This window comes from Pseudorca crassidens, chromosome 17 (genome assembly GCF_039906515.1).
Source record: "Pseudorca crassidens isolate mPseCra1 chromosome 17, mPseCra1.hap1, whole genome shotgun sequence".
NCBI lineage: Eukaryota > Metazoa > Chordata > Mammalia > Artiodactyla > Delphinidae > Pseudorca > Pseudorca crassidens.
The window spans coordinates 83,611,462-83,627,231 of NC_090312.1; the positions used below are offsets into that span (position 1 = coordinate 83,611,462).

Below are 15,770 nucleotides of genomic sequence, written 5' to 3' on the forward strand. Positions count from 1 at the left end.
CCTCAAAATCAGTGTCCTTCAACTTATCCAAGCCACAGAAGAGACTCTCAAAAATGAAAAGTGTGAATATACGCCATATTAATTTCCTTTCAAATTTTACCTTGAAGCACTGTAAAAATTAATGTCCACTTAAAGACGTGAATGGATTATGAAGACTAAGGTGCCCAATCAGACAGTACAGTCAAGTGTTCACAAGGTGACCCTCCCTGGCTTGGGGCCTCCAAACCCTGAAATTCCCCCATCCTATAATTCTAACATATTACCTACACAACTAAAAAATACGTTTCCTCATTTTGATATTGGAGATGTTGACACAGAAAAATAATAAAGGAACACTTTTAAAAAGTTGTTTTGAGAGAAGAAAATTTCCCTTCATTATGAGGCCATACTTTTAGTAAGAGAGAATATATATAATATATAGACATATATGTCTATATCGTACATATATATACACTTTTTATAGTTATAATGTTTTCTGGCAACACATTTGTTTTATGAAAATTCAATCTCTTGTTTTTCTATAAACATATTAAGGCATAATTTATCTCCTATTAATAAAAACGAGGACCTTAAATCCAACACCTGATAACCAGTCAGAGTGCTGACAGGAGCTGGAAGCAATTCCAGTCGTCCTTGATTAGGACCCAGGCCGCGCACCCTCGAGCTGACCACGCACAGTACCTTGGTCGCAGCGTCAAAGCAGATGAAGCCCATGCTGAAGTCGATCGTGAGCCCCATCAGATGACTTTCCAGCACACACGCATAGGTCTTGCACTGGGCGGAACAAAACACTGTTACTTTCATGTGACTGACCCAATGTCAGGGTTAATAGTCCACATATATCAGACTGTGTCACAACCGCTGTGATAAGTTCCTCATACACCAGCTAACTTTATTTCAGCAATAACTGTATAAGGAACCTGGTGTTGTCAACATCCTAACGTCAACAAAACACAGGCTGAGTGGTTGTTGACCGGCCCGGGGGATGCAGGGCTGAGTTTCCAATCCTGCCCTGGTGACCTTGTCTTTACCTTGTGTCACACTGATGCCCTTCCCTATCCTGGCAATAAAACTGTACACACATTTTTAGGTGTAGGCAAGATTATGTTAAGTTGTTATATTCTGTAGCTAAATATCACTGCATTTTTATTAAGCTAAAAGTGAATTATTAAAGATTAAGGTATGACTTAAATTCTTGGCATATCAATTTCATTGATATTCTTAAAAAGAGAGCTCTCAGGCACACAAACAGATTTAATAATCAGAGCAAGAAATAGAAGAAATGTCTTGACCTTAAGAGTCTCTACATGTTCATCAGTGTGGTGCAAGTTATGTCCTAAAGGCATTTACCCTTATTATTTGTGTAAGCCTATTGATTCTTCGAAATCAATAATTAATGATCGCTCGCACTGAGATCAGATTAAACTACACTTTTACTTATATAAATAGTTTGGGAAAACTAGTAAAATATAGATGCTGGAATACAAGAATAACAGATGAGAAATACACACTTGGGGCTTATATGAAACAATGCATTTTTATGTCCATAGGCCAGTTTTATTTGCACTTAATTGCAAACTGGAGTGGGATATTCAAATCAAGAAAAACACCTTTTTTTTAAAGACTTTTTTGATGTGGACTATTTTTAAAGTCTTTATTGAATTTGTTACAATATTGCTTCTGTTTTATGTTCTGTTGTTTTGGCCAAGAGGCATGTGGGATCTTAGCTCCCCAACAAGAGATCGAACCCACACCCCCTGCATTGGAGAGTGAAGTCTTAACCACTGGACCGCCAGGGAAGTCCCAAGAAAAACATTTGTAATTCACAAAGGGGAGAGAGAGGGAGGGAGAGGGAGAAAGAGAGAAACCTATCTCAAGCAAATGTTCGATACCAATCCTTACGTCATATTTGTGTTTATAATACTGTGTATAAATGTACATTAAGTGAATCTCATTCTGACTAACGATGGCTAAATGCATCACGTTGACTCCACCAAAAAGCTATATTCATGTGTTTAAGCCCAATCTGCATTGGAAAGTTATAACCAGGCCAGATTATTCATTTGGAGTTAAGTTTTTCAAAAAAGCAGATTAGAAAGCAAACTTAATGGGCCTTGTAAGTTTATTTGTGGGTGTAATTTTATTTAACACATGAACACCTTACCTTCCGTGCTTGCGCCCACCCATTACCACTTTATTAAAACTACTATCAACTTAAGGAATAGCCAAGGCCATCTCATTTTCTCCAATTGAGACATAATTGCTTGCTATTTTCAAGTGACATTATTTAAAAAATACATGTCAGGTGGAAACACCTTCAGTATGGAACACTACAATTTATCTCATTAAGAACAGAATTATGAATTAAATTACATTGTTTCAATAATCATTAAATCGAAACAGATACGATATAACTTGAGATCCACTGAAGTTTTATTCTATGATTTATAGTCTTAATAAACATATGTAATGAGTATATTTGTATGTTTTAACATTGAAATGTTTATTGTTTAATTTCTATATTTATTTTATAATAAAATTGAATTATAGTTAGAAAAAAGCAAAAAAATTGTCCTTTTTAGGGAATTTCAAGCTAGAAACACTTTGAAAGATTTTTGCACAATTATATATAATTATTATATATTATTTTGCACAATTTTATATATTATTACACAATATTTGAAGATACATCAAACGTAAAATGATTTTTTACATGCCCTTTTGGATGACAGCTAACTGTCTATAGCTGGATAAAGCAAAATGAAAGAGTCTGAAATAATAACATTAAAATAAATCAAGTTTTGAATGGGACCCACTTCTTCACAGAAAGTCTTATTTTAAAAGGGTTGTATTAATTCATATTGAATTAGTGTAAAAAACAATTATATGTCCCTTACCAGTATTATTCACTTACTCTGGGAAAATTGTTCAGAAATTGGACAAATAAAGGTACTAAAAATACAGTAAATTAATTAGGCTTAACTCTGGTACTTAACTCTAGGTGAATGTAAGATGTAATTCATGCAAATTGTCATATTTCTGTTTCAATGTTCATTACATTTTCTACTGTCACCCTGGGAAGTATGGCTAGATTTTAAGGTGTTAATTGAAATGACAATGTAGGATGATTAGAAACACCTGCTTTCAGTGAATTATCCTTTAAATACATATATATTTATATCAATATTAAGTACATTAGAGATCAGAAAATATTTAAATAGATAAAGGAATAGATTAGAAGCTAGAAAATGTTAGGGTGCAGTCCTGTTAATGAAAACTAATTTCAAAATAAAAATAGATTAATTTATTAATTTTTATTGTATTAGTTTATTAATTTCCTACTTTTATGCCTGTTTCACAATAGGAGTATGTCCTCTCTTTATTTTTTTACCAACTTTAGTGGAAGTGGAAATATTAGGAACATAGAAGTAAACCACAAACTTCTTCATGTAAATATATTCACATCTTTGAATTTTGAAAATAACAGAACCACAGTGTTCAGTCGTTGATTACTGATTTCTGGTAGAGTAAACAAGGGGAAATTATAAAATCTATAAAACAACCAAAAGCTAAAAAGACATTAAATATTTTTCTCTTCACTTACCATATGCATCTCAAATTTGTATTGTGAATACGTAAGGTGCTAGTACAAAGAAAAGCATTGCTCAGGACGTTTAGAGAATGTGAGGTCCAGATTTTAAAAAATAGTAAAATACAGTGAAACAATATAATTTTATCTCTATCTCACTTCTAAACATCAGGAGACTTAAAATGAAATTTTAAATTGAAACCAGCAGGTAGAAATCACCATGTATTTGTTTCCAAGTGAAGTGTGATATTCTAGGGAAATGATAATTAGGAAAATCCAAAACTATCAAAATAAATAACAAAAACGTCAACTCCTGTACAACTTTATACAATGCTTTAAAATGGTCTTAAGTGTTGATACTTGGAATAAAATAATAGTTAAGGTATTTTTCATCTTTCTACTTTGATATTAAAATATCTATTTACTGAATTGAGGTTCTATACAGCTAAATTGTTGAAACAACATTTCTCAGTTACTTTAACATTTTTAGGTAATGCAGATCAGCAGAATATGAGAAAATGTCAATTAAGCAATGAAAAAAGTGAAAACAAGCCTTCTCCTGTTCCCTTCCCCTGATTGTTATGTCATACTGGTGTGACCTGATGGGTTGAATATAGAAATTTGTAGTCAGAAGAAAGAAATTAATACATGTCACATATCAGTTCAACATAACTGAACAACTATGCATCCAAGTCCCCCGTTGCAGGCAGGAATCCCGGGATAATAATGCTGTACTGTCATCATCATGCACTTGTTTTCAAAATTGTGTCCGTGTGTCTATTTAGGTCCCGGCTCTATGACTCAAGTGCATCACAACTGTTCAGTTTTGCCCTTGGTCTCTGTTAAGGGTCAGTTAGGGGTCAGCTGCAGAGCCTGTTCCCGTCCACGGTCCTGTGAGTTGTACAGGCTACAGGTTTATGACATTTGGTCTAGATATGACTTCACAGTTAAGAGATAAAGTTTAACAAACTTCTGCCGATTACTCATGATGTACAAAATGCACTATACTTCAGTCGGTAGAGGAATAAAAGAATCCCTGGAAACCCACAACTCAGTGCGGGGATGACCAGCACTCATCACTCCAACACAAGCACAGCATGGGGACACCTAAGGAAACAGATTAAGAGACTGTTCGGCAGGGGCGAGTTTGAACAGGACTCACGTGGAAGGGGCAATGGGGGCAAAGGGCAGGGCTGACTGGGGGTTAGCAAAATTGTCCTGGATGATGGGACCTCTGAGAAAAGCTTCAAATTCCCTGTCGTTTTGAAGGGTAGAGATGAAGAGAAGTCTTTCTAGCAAGAAAGAGCCTTGTGAGTGAATGAAGTCGTTCAGGCTGGAAATTAGGTGGCTGTGACTGGAGACCAGGAAATGGCTTTGTAAACGATTAATTAAAATAAGAGCATTTTCTACTTTAGATTTAAGGTAGAGCAGATTCTAATTAAAGTTAGAAATATGTTTTTGATGCGTGGTAGGAAATAGCCTAGAAAGATCAAGTTGTAGGAAAATTAAAACGTTTTTCAGAGCCGTGTTGCACTTCATTTAATAACAATGGCTACTTATTGAACATTTGAGAAGGTCAGGACTCACAGAACTGCATTTTTATGCTCCTTTGAATTTATATTAGAATTCTAGGGGAGTGGTCATGCATCTTTGGGGGTCACAGGTCCTGCGATTCCACAGACTCTCACCTGTATCCGTTCCACTTCCAGAAAGGTTGCTGTTTGGAAGGCTCTTTCCCACTGGGCGAGGTCAGAGTCTAATTCCACGGAGAAGTAGAGGTCCTCCCCAGATTCGGACTGCACGGTGAAGCAGTGTTTCCGCCGGTCCAGCAGGTCGCTGTCCTGATGAAAATCTGGAGTTACACAGGCTGGCACACATCAGTTCTACTCTGACAGGGCCACACCTGGATCAGTGCTGACCAGTGGGTGGCGGGGATGCTGCAGTGACAAAGATTACACTCTATGACAGCACTAATTCTTCATTCAAGTGGTCACAGCAGACAATTTCCAGGCCTCAAAGTCTATAATGGAAACACTTCTTCTTTGAATTGACACTGAGGCATGTCCATAAGATAGAAATTAGGATTTCTGGCTTCATCTCTTACTAGCAAGGTAACTACCAAAGCATTGAATGCTTGAGATTCAATTCCTTACTGTACAGATGGATAACACACAATTTCTCTTTTTCCTTACAGAGCTGTGAAGATGATGAAATTAAGCAATACTTATTAATGTATTTGCAAATTTAAAGAGCTTCATAAGCATGGTCTCTTATATTGAGTGGATTTCTATAACCCTTAAACTATCATAGGAATATTCTTCTACATGAGATATGAAAAAACTGTGTCTAACATGTCTCAGAAATTTTATTGCTTTTAAAAAAATACACATTTACCTTACTTATGTAACTGTATTTCATTAAGTCAAGAAGACTCTGATGTGGCCATTTCTTGGTCTTACTAGAAGTTTTCAACTAATGTGTTCACACATCTGTATGTGTAGCAACTTCAGAGATGTTAAAAGGTAAAAAGAATGCAGCTAGGAATTGAGGAAAAATTGTAAAAGAGAAAGTTGGGGCAATGACTCAGAATACTATAAACCTGATTCCATACGTCACAGAATGAAAAGGATATTCATGTCTTATTCAGCCAATATGACCAATGTGGAAAAATAGCTTGCATTTTAAATTATATTAACTCAATAATTACGTAACTTTGACTTTTTTGTGCTATCTAGAAATACAGGAAAAGTAGGTGAAGGTAATATACATGAATGTTAGTATTTCCATTTTTATAGCTATGGCAGATATCAAGGTATTAAAATTACTTTTCTAGTGAAATGTCACTGAATATCTGCCAGAGTAACTATTTTCAAACTCATCTGGCCTTTAAATTATTACTCATAGGTTCACAGGTAAATCTCATGATCTGAAGAGTAAAAATTTCAACTTCTGAAAAAAGTAACCGAAGTAAATACTTACAACTATTATTTTTAAATTAATTTAAAAGAAAACTCAAGGTATTTTAGATATTAAAAAATCAATTACAATCAATCCAAGTGAACACGCTGTATAATGTAAGTCAATTCATTTTGGAGGATTTTAGTTGCCTCATCTGGGAAAAGAAGGAATAAAAGTTTAAATTTGCTCCTTTTCCCTGGGAAACTGGAATCCCTGATATAAATGGACATAATGGCAAATTTCAGAGAAAACATGAAGCATATTCCTCAGATACAGTCTCTAAATTAATCTTTACAATAATCCATGAAAATAGGCTATAATCTTCCTTTCCCTGAAGAGGGAAATAGGTCTTGGATGTGTTGGTCCCCATTTTAGAAGCTGCTTGGCCCTAGTGACTCAGATCAGATCATTTGGGAGTCACTCAGCCCAAGTTCAGATGTCAGTTCTGCCTCTTATTTCTGCTTCTCCTAGAATCAGTGCAGGTGTTTCTTAAAAGAGGATGATATACCTGCCTGAATTTCTTATAAAGATGAAATTAGTTGATATATTTACATATTGCTTAGAAAAGTGACATGTATATTAAGTGCTCCATTAATCACTAATATCACACAGTATCATTATTTTTTTTCACACAGTATCATTATTAATCACAATATCACCATAACTAATATTGACTATTACTACAAAACTGGATTGGATCAGACTCCAGGTCCAAATTACGTTCCAGTACACACACACACACACACACACACACACACACACACAAACACACACAAACCTGTGATACCACTTATGGTGGAATGCAGGCTGTAGCAGGAGAGTCAGAAAGGCTCCTTTTCTAATAAAATTAACGAACAGTATTCACACTGAAAAAGAAACATGCTTGTCTGAATGTTTATTATGCAGGCAAGTTTGACTTTCGTGCCCTTCTTTAGGCATTGTGTGTGTGTGTGTGTGTGTGTGTGTGCCCAGACGGGTGTGTGAATCCTGTCCCAGCACATCACATATACTACAAAATGCTCTTACAGACATTAGCCATTATGAATTCTATTTCTGAGAAAATTAAGACTTACAAAGATCAAGTGACTTAAACAAAAACATATTCTAAAAATTCAGAGATCCTAGAATTAAAGGTAAAATGTGTTAAAAAATATATACACCTAAGGGAAAAGCAACAAATAACATATAAGGGAATCCACATAAGGTTAACAGCTGATCTTTCAGCAGAAACTCTGCAAGCCAGAAGGGAGTGGCAGGACATATTTAAAGTGATCAAAGGGAAAAAAACTACAACCAAGATAACTCTACCCAGCAAGGATCTCATTCAGATTCCACAGAGAAATGAAAACCTTTACAGACAAGCAAAAGCTAAGAGAATTCAGCACCACCAAACCAGCTTTACAACAAATGCTAAAGGAACTTTACTAGACAGGAAACACCTGAGAAGAAAAAGACCTACAATAAAAAACCCAAAACAATTAAGAAAATGGTAATAGGAACATACATATCGATAATTACCTTAAATGTAAGTGGATTAAATGCTCCAACCAAAAGACATAGATTGGCTGAATGGATACAAAAGCAAGACCTGTATATATGCTGTCTACAAGAGACCACTTAAGACCTAGGGACACATACAGACTGAAAGTGAGGGTGGAGAAAGATATTCCATGCAAATGGAAATCTAAAGAAAGCTGGGGTAGCAATTATCATAACAGACAAAATTGACTTTAAAATAAAGACTGTTACAAGAGATGATGAAGAACTCTACATAACAATCAAGGGATCAATCCAAGAAGAGCATATAACAATTATAAATATTTATGCACCCAACATAGGAGTACCTCAATACCTAAAGCAAATGCTAACAGCCATAAAAGGGAAAATTGACAGTAACACAATAATTGTAGGGGACTTTAACACCACACTTTCACCAATGGACAGATCATCCAAAATGAAAATAAATAAGGAAACACGAGCTTTAAATGACACATTAAACAAGATGGATTTAATGAATATTTATAGGACATTCCATCCAAAACCAGCAGAATACACTTTCTTCTCAAGTGCTCATGGAACATTTTCCAGGATAGATCATATCTTGGGTCACAAATCAAGCCTTGGTAAATTTAAGAAAATCGAAATCATATCAAATATTTTTTCTGACCCCAACACTATGAGACTAGATATCAATTACAGGAAAATATCTGTCAAAAATACAAACACATGGAGGCTAAACAATACCCTACTAAATAACCAAGAGATCACTAAAGAAATCAAAGAGGAAATCAAAAACTACCTAGAGAAAAATGACAATGAAAACACGAAGACCCAAAACCTACGGGATACAGCAAAAGCAGTTCTAAGAAGGAAGTTTATAGCAATACAATCCCACCTCAAGAAATGACAAACATCTCAAATAAACAACCTAACCTTACACCTAAAGCAATTAGAGAAAGAAGAACAAAAAACCCCAAAGTTAGCAGAAGGAAAGAAATCATAAAGAACAGATCAGAAATAAATGAAAAAGAAATGAAGGAAATGATAGCAAAGATCAATAAAACTAAAAGGTGGTTCTTTGATAAGATAAACAAAATCGATAAACTATTAGCTAGACTCATCAAGGAAAAAAGGGATAAGACTCAAATCAACAGAATTAGAAATGAAAAAGGAGAAGTAACAACTGACACTGCAGAAATAAAAGGATCATGAGATATTACTAAAAGCAACTATATGCCAATAAAATGGACAAGCTGGAAGAAATGGACACATTCTTAGAAAAGCACAACCTTCTAAGACTGAACCAGGAAGAAATAGAAAATATATACAGACCAATCACAAGCACTGAAATTGAGACTGTGATTAGAAATCTTCCAACAAACAAAAGCCCAGGACCAGATGGCTTCATAGGCAAATTCTATCAAACATTTAGCAAAGAGCTAGCACCCATCTTTCTCAAACTCTTCCAAAAAATAGCAGAGGGAGGAACACTCCAAAACTCATTCTACAAGGCTAACATCCCCCTGATACCAAAACCAGACAGAGATGTCACAAAGAAAGAAACCTACAGGCCAATATCACTGATGAACATAGATGCAAAAATCCTCAACAAAATACTAGCAAACAGAATCCAACAGCACATTAAAAGGATCATATATCATGATCAAGTGGGGTTTATTCCAGGAATGCAAGGATTCTTCAATATATGCAAATCAATCAATGTGATACACCATATTAACAAATTGAAGAATAAAAAACATGATCAACTCAATAGATGCAGAAAAAGCTTTTTACAAAATTCAACACACATTTATGATAAAAACCCTCCAGAAAGGTAGGCATAGAGGGAAGTTACCTCAACATAATAAAGGCCATATATAACAAACCCACAGGCAACATTGTTCTCAATGGTGAAAAACTGAAACCATTTCCACTAAGATCAGGGACAAGACAAGACTGCCCCCTCTCACCACTATTATTCAACATAGTTTTGGAAGTTTTAGCCATAGCAATCAGAGAAGAAAAAGAAATAGAAGGAATCCAAATCAGAAAACAAGAAGTAAAACTGTCACTGTTTGAAGATGACATGATACTATACATAAAGGATCCTAAATGTGCTACCAGAAAACTACTAGAACTAATCAATGAATTTGGTAAAGTACCAAGATACAAAATTAACACACAGAAATCTCTTGCATTCCTATACACTAATGATGAAAAATCTGAAAGAGAAATTAAGGAAACACTCCCATCTACTACTGCAACAAAAAGAATAAAATACCTAGGAATAAACCTACCTAAGGAGACAAAAGACCTGTATGCAGAAAACTATAAGACACTGATGAAAGAAATTAAAGATGATACCAACAGATGGAGAGATATACTATATTCTTGGATTGGAAGAATCAACATTGTGAAAATGACTATACTACCCAAAGCAATCTACAGATTCAATGCAATCCCTATCAAACTATCAATGGCATTTTTCACAGAACTAGAACAAAACATTTCACAATTTGTATGGAAGCAAAAAAGACCCTGAATAGCCAATGCAATCTTGAGAAAGAAAAATGGAGCTGGAGGAATCAGGCTCCCTGACTTCAGACTATACTACAAAGCTACAGTAATCAAGACAGTATGATACTGGCACAAAAACAGAAATATAGATCAATGGAATAGGATAGAAAGCCCAGAGATAAACCCATGCACATATGGTCACCTTATCTTTGATAAAGGAGGCAAGAATATACACTGGAGAAAAGACAGCATCTTCAATATGTGGTGCTGAGAAAACTGGACAGCTACATGTAAAAGAATGAAATTAGAACACCCCCTAACACCATACACAAAAATAAACTCAAAATGGATGAAAGACCTAAATGTAAGGCCAGACACTATCAGACTCTTAGAGGAAAACATAGGCAGAACACTCTATGACATAAATCACAGCAAGGTCCTTTTTGAACCACCTCCCACCTCCTAGAGAAATGGAAATAAAAACAAAAATAAACAAATGGGACCTAATGAAACTTAAAAGCTTTTGCACAGCAAAGGAAACCATCAACAAGATGAAAAGACAACCCTCAGAATGGGAGAGACATTTGCAAGTGAAGCAACTAACAAAGCATTAATCTCCAAAATTTACAAGCAGCTCATGCAGCTCAATATCAAAAAAACAAACAACCCAATCCAAAAATGGGCAGAAGACCTGAATAGACATTTCTCCAAAGAAGATATACAGATTGCCAACAAACACATGAAAGAATGCTCAACATCATTAATCATTAGGGAAATGCAAATCAAAACTACAATGAGGTATCATCTCACACCAGTCAGAATGGCCATCATCAAAAAATCTACAAACAATAAATGCTGGAGAGGGTGTGGGGAAAAAGGAACCTTCTTGCACTGTTGGTGGGACTGTAAATTGATATAGCCACTATGCAGAACAGTATGGAGGTTCCTTAAAAAAACTAAAAATAGAACTAGCATACGACCCAGCAATCCCACTACTGGGCATATACCCTGAGAAAACTATAATTCAAAAAGAGTCATGTACCACAATGTTCATTGCAGTTCTCTTTACAAAAGCCAGGACCTGGAAGCAACCTAAGTGTCCATCGACAGATGAATGGATAAAGAAGATGTGGCACATATATACGATGGAATATTACTCAGCCATAAAAAGAAAAAATTGAGTTATTTGTAGTGAGGTAGATAGAGTGAGAGTCTGTCATACAGAGTGAAGTAAGTCAGAAAGAGAAAAACAAATACTGTATGCTAACACATATATATGGAATCTAAAAAAAAAAAGTTCTGACGAACCTAGGGGCAGGACAGGAATAAATACGCAGATGTAGAGAGTGGACTTGAGGACACAGGGAGGGGGAAGGGTAAGCTGGGGTGAAGTGAGAGAGTGGCATGGACATATACACACCACCAAATGTAAAGTCGAACACTAGTGGGAAGCAGCCACATAGCACAGGGAGATCTGCTTGGTGCTTTGTGGCCACATAGAGGGGTGGGAGGGAGACGCAAGAGGGAAGGGATGTAGGGATATAGGTATACGTATAGCTGATTCACTTTGTTATAAAGCAGAAACTAACACACCGTTATAAAGCAATATACCCCAATAAAGATGTTAAAAAATATATACCTGCCATTCACAATTTTTTTTTACTGTTGGCATTAGAACACATGTTCTAAGATTAGAATTCTTAGTTTCAGAAATCTATGGGGGGGAGTGGCTTAGAAATGTGAGTTTGGAATGCATTCCGCCAGGACCCTAGGAGAGTGATAGTTTAAGAGAATAACTTTCTCCCAAGCAGTGTCCCATCTGGCATGGAATTTACCTGATTCACACACAACTACACTAATCTCTGAGCAAAGCCAAGGCTGTTTGTCCAGGGCTCTAGGCGGGGGCTGTGGGATATACTGACCCAGCTGAGGCCCTGTACTCTAACCCACCCTCTGTCACAGCCTTGATAAGGATCCCCGTGTTTCAGTCTATCCACACAGCCTGGTTTACGCTCCTTCACTAGCTTAAAATGTGCTAGCTTTAGCTTTTGACAGGAAACAGAAAGGAAAACCCTACTTAAAAAAAAGAAGAGTTTCAGTAAAGCCAACCAGGCCATGTGGAAAAATGCTGTGTACCTTCAAAGGGAAAAGTGCTTTCTTATATGGTAATGCGTTTAAAAAGTATATGGCATATAAACAAAATATAATTATTAAAAGAAACTTTTACCCTTGTATCTGCTTTGCATTTTTGACTTCTTATTTAATATCCTTTAATCAGTTTTCATTATTGATTGATATCAGCATTTTCCCAAAGACATTATTATTGAAACAAATAGAAGCGTCACTACGATAAATTGGCACAACTAGCACCAGAAAACAAACAAACCAGAGACACATAAAACAATAACATTAATTTCTTACAATAGTATTCAGGGTTGACTTTCCGTATCGCCTATGGAGATGAATGGTTTTAGTTAATAGTTACGAGATTCATCTTTCAGATTTCAATCCTAATATTCTAGTTCTGAGGATAATTACATCATACTAAAAAAAAAATCCTCAAATCCATGCTTTGAAATCCACAGACCAGATGGCTTTTAGGAGAACAGGCTGTCCAGTGTGGGGCGTCTGAGAAACGTACTAGTTGTTCCTACAGATGTGGACATTAAGGGTCAGGAGGAATTGTGGCTGGTCATTTGGTCCTGCCTTTAAGAAATAATCCAAACAGTGCCACCTGTAAGTATTTCCAAAGAATGAAACTCTAATTCTCAGCCTTTAATACTTGGTATGTGAAGACTGTTCTTCAATCTCCTAATTTTCCTTTCCTGAAAACAGGAGCCCTCACACTGCAGCGTACACTAATTTATTCTTAATCTCTCTTCAGATGCGATTGAAAACAAGTGGTCACCACTTCTTAAAAAGTAACCTTTTGTATCCTTGAGGACAATTATCAAGCCGCCTTTCGGCTTTCTCTTTATGAAACCAAGTGAAGCGAACTATTTTACCTTTCCTCGGGGGTACCGTGCCTTAGCTATTTAATGATCTTAGTATCTCTCCACTGAAACTTACCAACTTTTTCCTAATCCCTCGAGTAGTAACAGATGCCAGCTAGCCAGGATGGACTCGTCGGATCTGACTGGCATGAGACATAAAGGGGGTTCCTTGTGTCACCTAAAATCACACCTCTGTTTATGTACCCCAGGATCCTGTTTGAGAGCCGTGTCTGTGGAGATTTAAGAAGTGAAGATAACTGTGAGAAGTGGTATCTGGCCAGCAAGCCTCTCATACAATGTGTTCAATTAACCCTGCACATTTAGTCAGATGAAGGGGAGGCCTGGGGGCCAAACTGCCCAATTAGTACTCATGATACAGATGGTATCATCTCCGGCCTGGCTCCTGGGTCATTCGCTAAAGAACAACTCAGGATGAAACTGAATGCTGTTTACATCCAGGACCATTAGATGCTGTCTTTTCGTCTCTTTTTTCTAGTGATACTTCTTTTTAAACAAGTAATAATAACTTTCAACTGTGGAAACATTTTCGGGTGGCGTTCCAGATTGCACATACCCCCTGCAACCTCAGAAAGCATTTTATCTTGGCCCAGGGCAGTGCCCATGGTGGGTGCTCAGTTGATGTTCACCCAGGAAAGTTCTGCACGCCTGCTGTGTGCCAAGCACTGAGCACCTCTGTCTCACGGAGACTTGTTTTGAGCGGGGATGAGACAAATCAGAGCGCAAACAAGGAAATGCTTATTCCTAACAGGTCAGATGTCGGGAAAGCCTGTTAGCGCTTTGCGGGGTGCCAGCCCCAGGGGCCGTGCCATTTATACAGAATGATAAGAAAGGGCTCTTCAAGGAGGTGACATTTGAGGGCAGGCATGAAGGGAGAGAGTAAACTAGTATTTGGGATATCTGGGACGGCTGCCGTGAGCCAGCGCAGGACGGAGGAAGTGGGGCGGGCGGCGGGTGGCTGTGCAGAGGGTGGTGGTCCGGGCCGCGGCCCCCTGCAGGTGCCTGAAAACTCTGGATGTTGCTTCGCTTCGAACTGAACGCTAACGGGGGCAAGTTTTAAGGCAGGAAGATGCGTGAGAAACGGTAAGACTAACGCGGGGAGGCGCGAGGGTGATGGCGTCGTGGAGACGGGTGGGATGCATCTGCTGAGGTGCCAGGTGTGACAGACAGACTGGAGGTCGGTGCCTGAGTTCTTGGACGTGAATGGCGGGTGGGTCAGGCCGCCGGCGAGGGGGTGTCTGGAGCGGGGGCACGTCCCCTGGGAGATGTGGGTCAGACGCCCACATGGAGCGTCCAGCTGGCAATAAAGACATGAGGTGGGTTGCAGGGCAGAGTTCTGAATAGGTTCATAATTATTGGTGTAAAAATGGCATCGAAAGCAATGCGACTGGCAATTGATTGGGAAGAAAGTGAGGTTCCATGAAGGACCGTTAGCTGTACTGGATCCTTCTGAGTCACTTTGGGTCCCCGCCCATTTTTCTACCTAGTAGTACAACCATCAAAACATATTTCAAGGGCTTCCCTGGTGGCGCAGTGGTTGAGAGTCCGCCTGCCTATGCAGGGGACACGGGTTCGTGCCCCGGTCCGGGAAGATCCCACATGCCGCGGAGCGGCTGGGCCCGTGAGCCATGGCCGCTGAGCCTGCGCGTCCGGAGCCTGTGCTCCGCAACGCCTACCGCAAAAAAAAGAAAAACAAAAAACCCCCCAAAAACCAACATATTTCAAGAATAAGTTTCCTTTCATGCATACAAAAATAAGAGTATTGTCATTTTTACACATTTCTGTTGAATAGAAAATAGGTTATGTGGTATACATAAGTATATATAACAATGAATAATTTAAAACTATATAAAATGCCGCATACATACACACATATATACACTAATGAAATATGCTTTAATATACATAACATTGTTGGAAAATAGACATTATAAAAATAATGGAGCACGGTACAACTCAGAGCCATCACTTATGGCTGGAATGAAAATACCCTTCTCTCCTTTTGTATGTAATTCTTTTCCATGACTGACTTTTAAAAACCTATATGCTTTATAATGTTCATTGACTCACTTTATGTTCCTACACAAATAAAATACAATCACAGGACGTTTATAACTCTGATTTTACATAAATACAAAGCATACAGGTACTCTTCTGTCCAAAATAAGTTTAATTTCTGCAATCAAATTTGATGA

At 37.4% G+C, this 15,770-nt stretch overlaps 1 protein-coding gene across 6 annotated transcripts in view; it reads right to left on the reverse strand.

The window, feature by feature from the left end:
• The window catches only part of SNTG1 (syntrophin gamma 1), a 476,492-nt gene that overhangs the window by 32,990 nt on the left and 427,732 nt on the right, over window positions 1-15,770 (reverse strand). For all 6 annotated transcript variants that reach the window (XM_067712365.1, XM_067712364.1, XM_067712363.1 and 3 more), the window contains 2 exons: window positions 5,278-5,430; window positions 682-774 (listed from right to left, as the gene is read on the reverse strand). In XM_067712365.1, coding sequence (XP_067568466.1) covers window positions 682-774; window positions 5,278-5,430 — 246 coding nt within the window. The remainder of the gene's footprint in view (window positions 1-681; window positions 775-5,277; window positions 5,431-15,770) is intronic.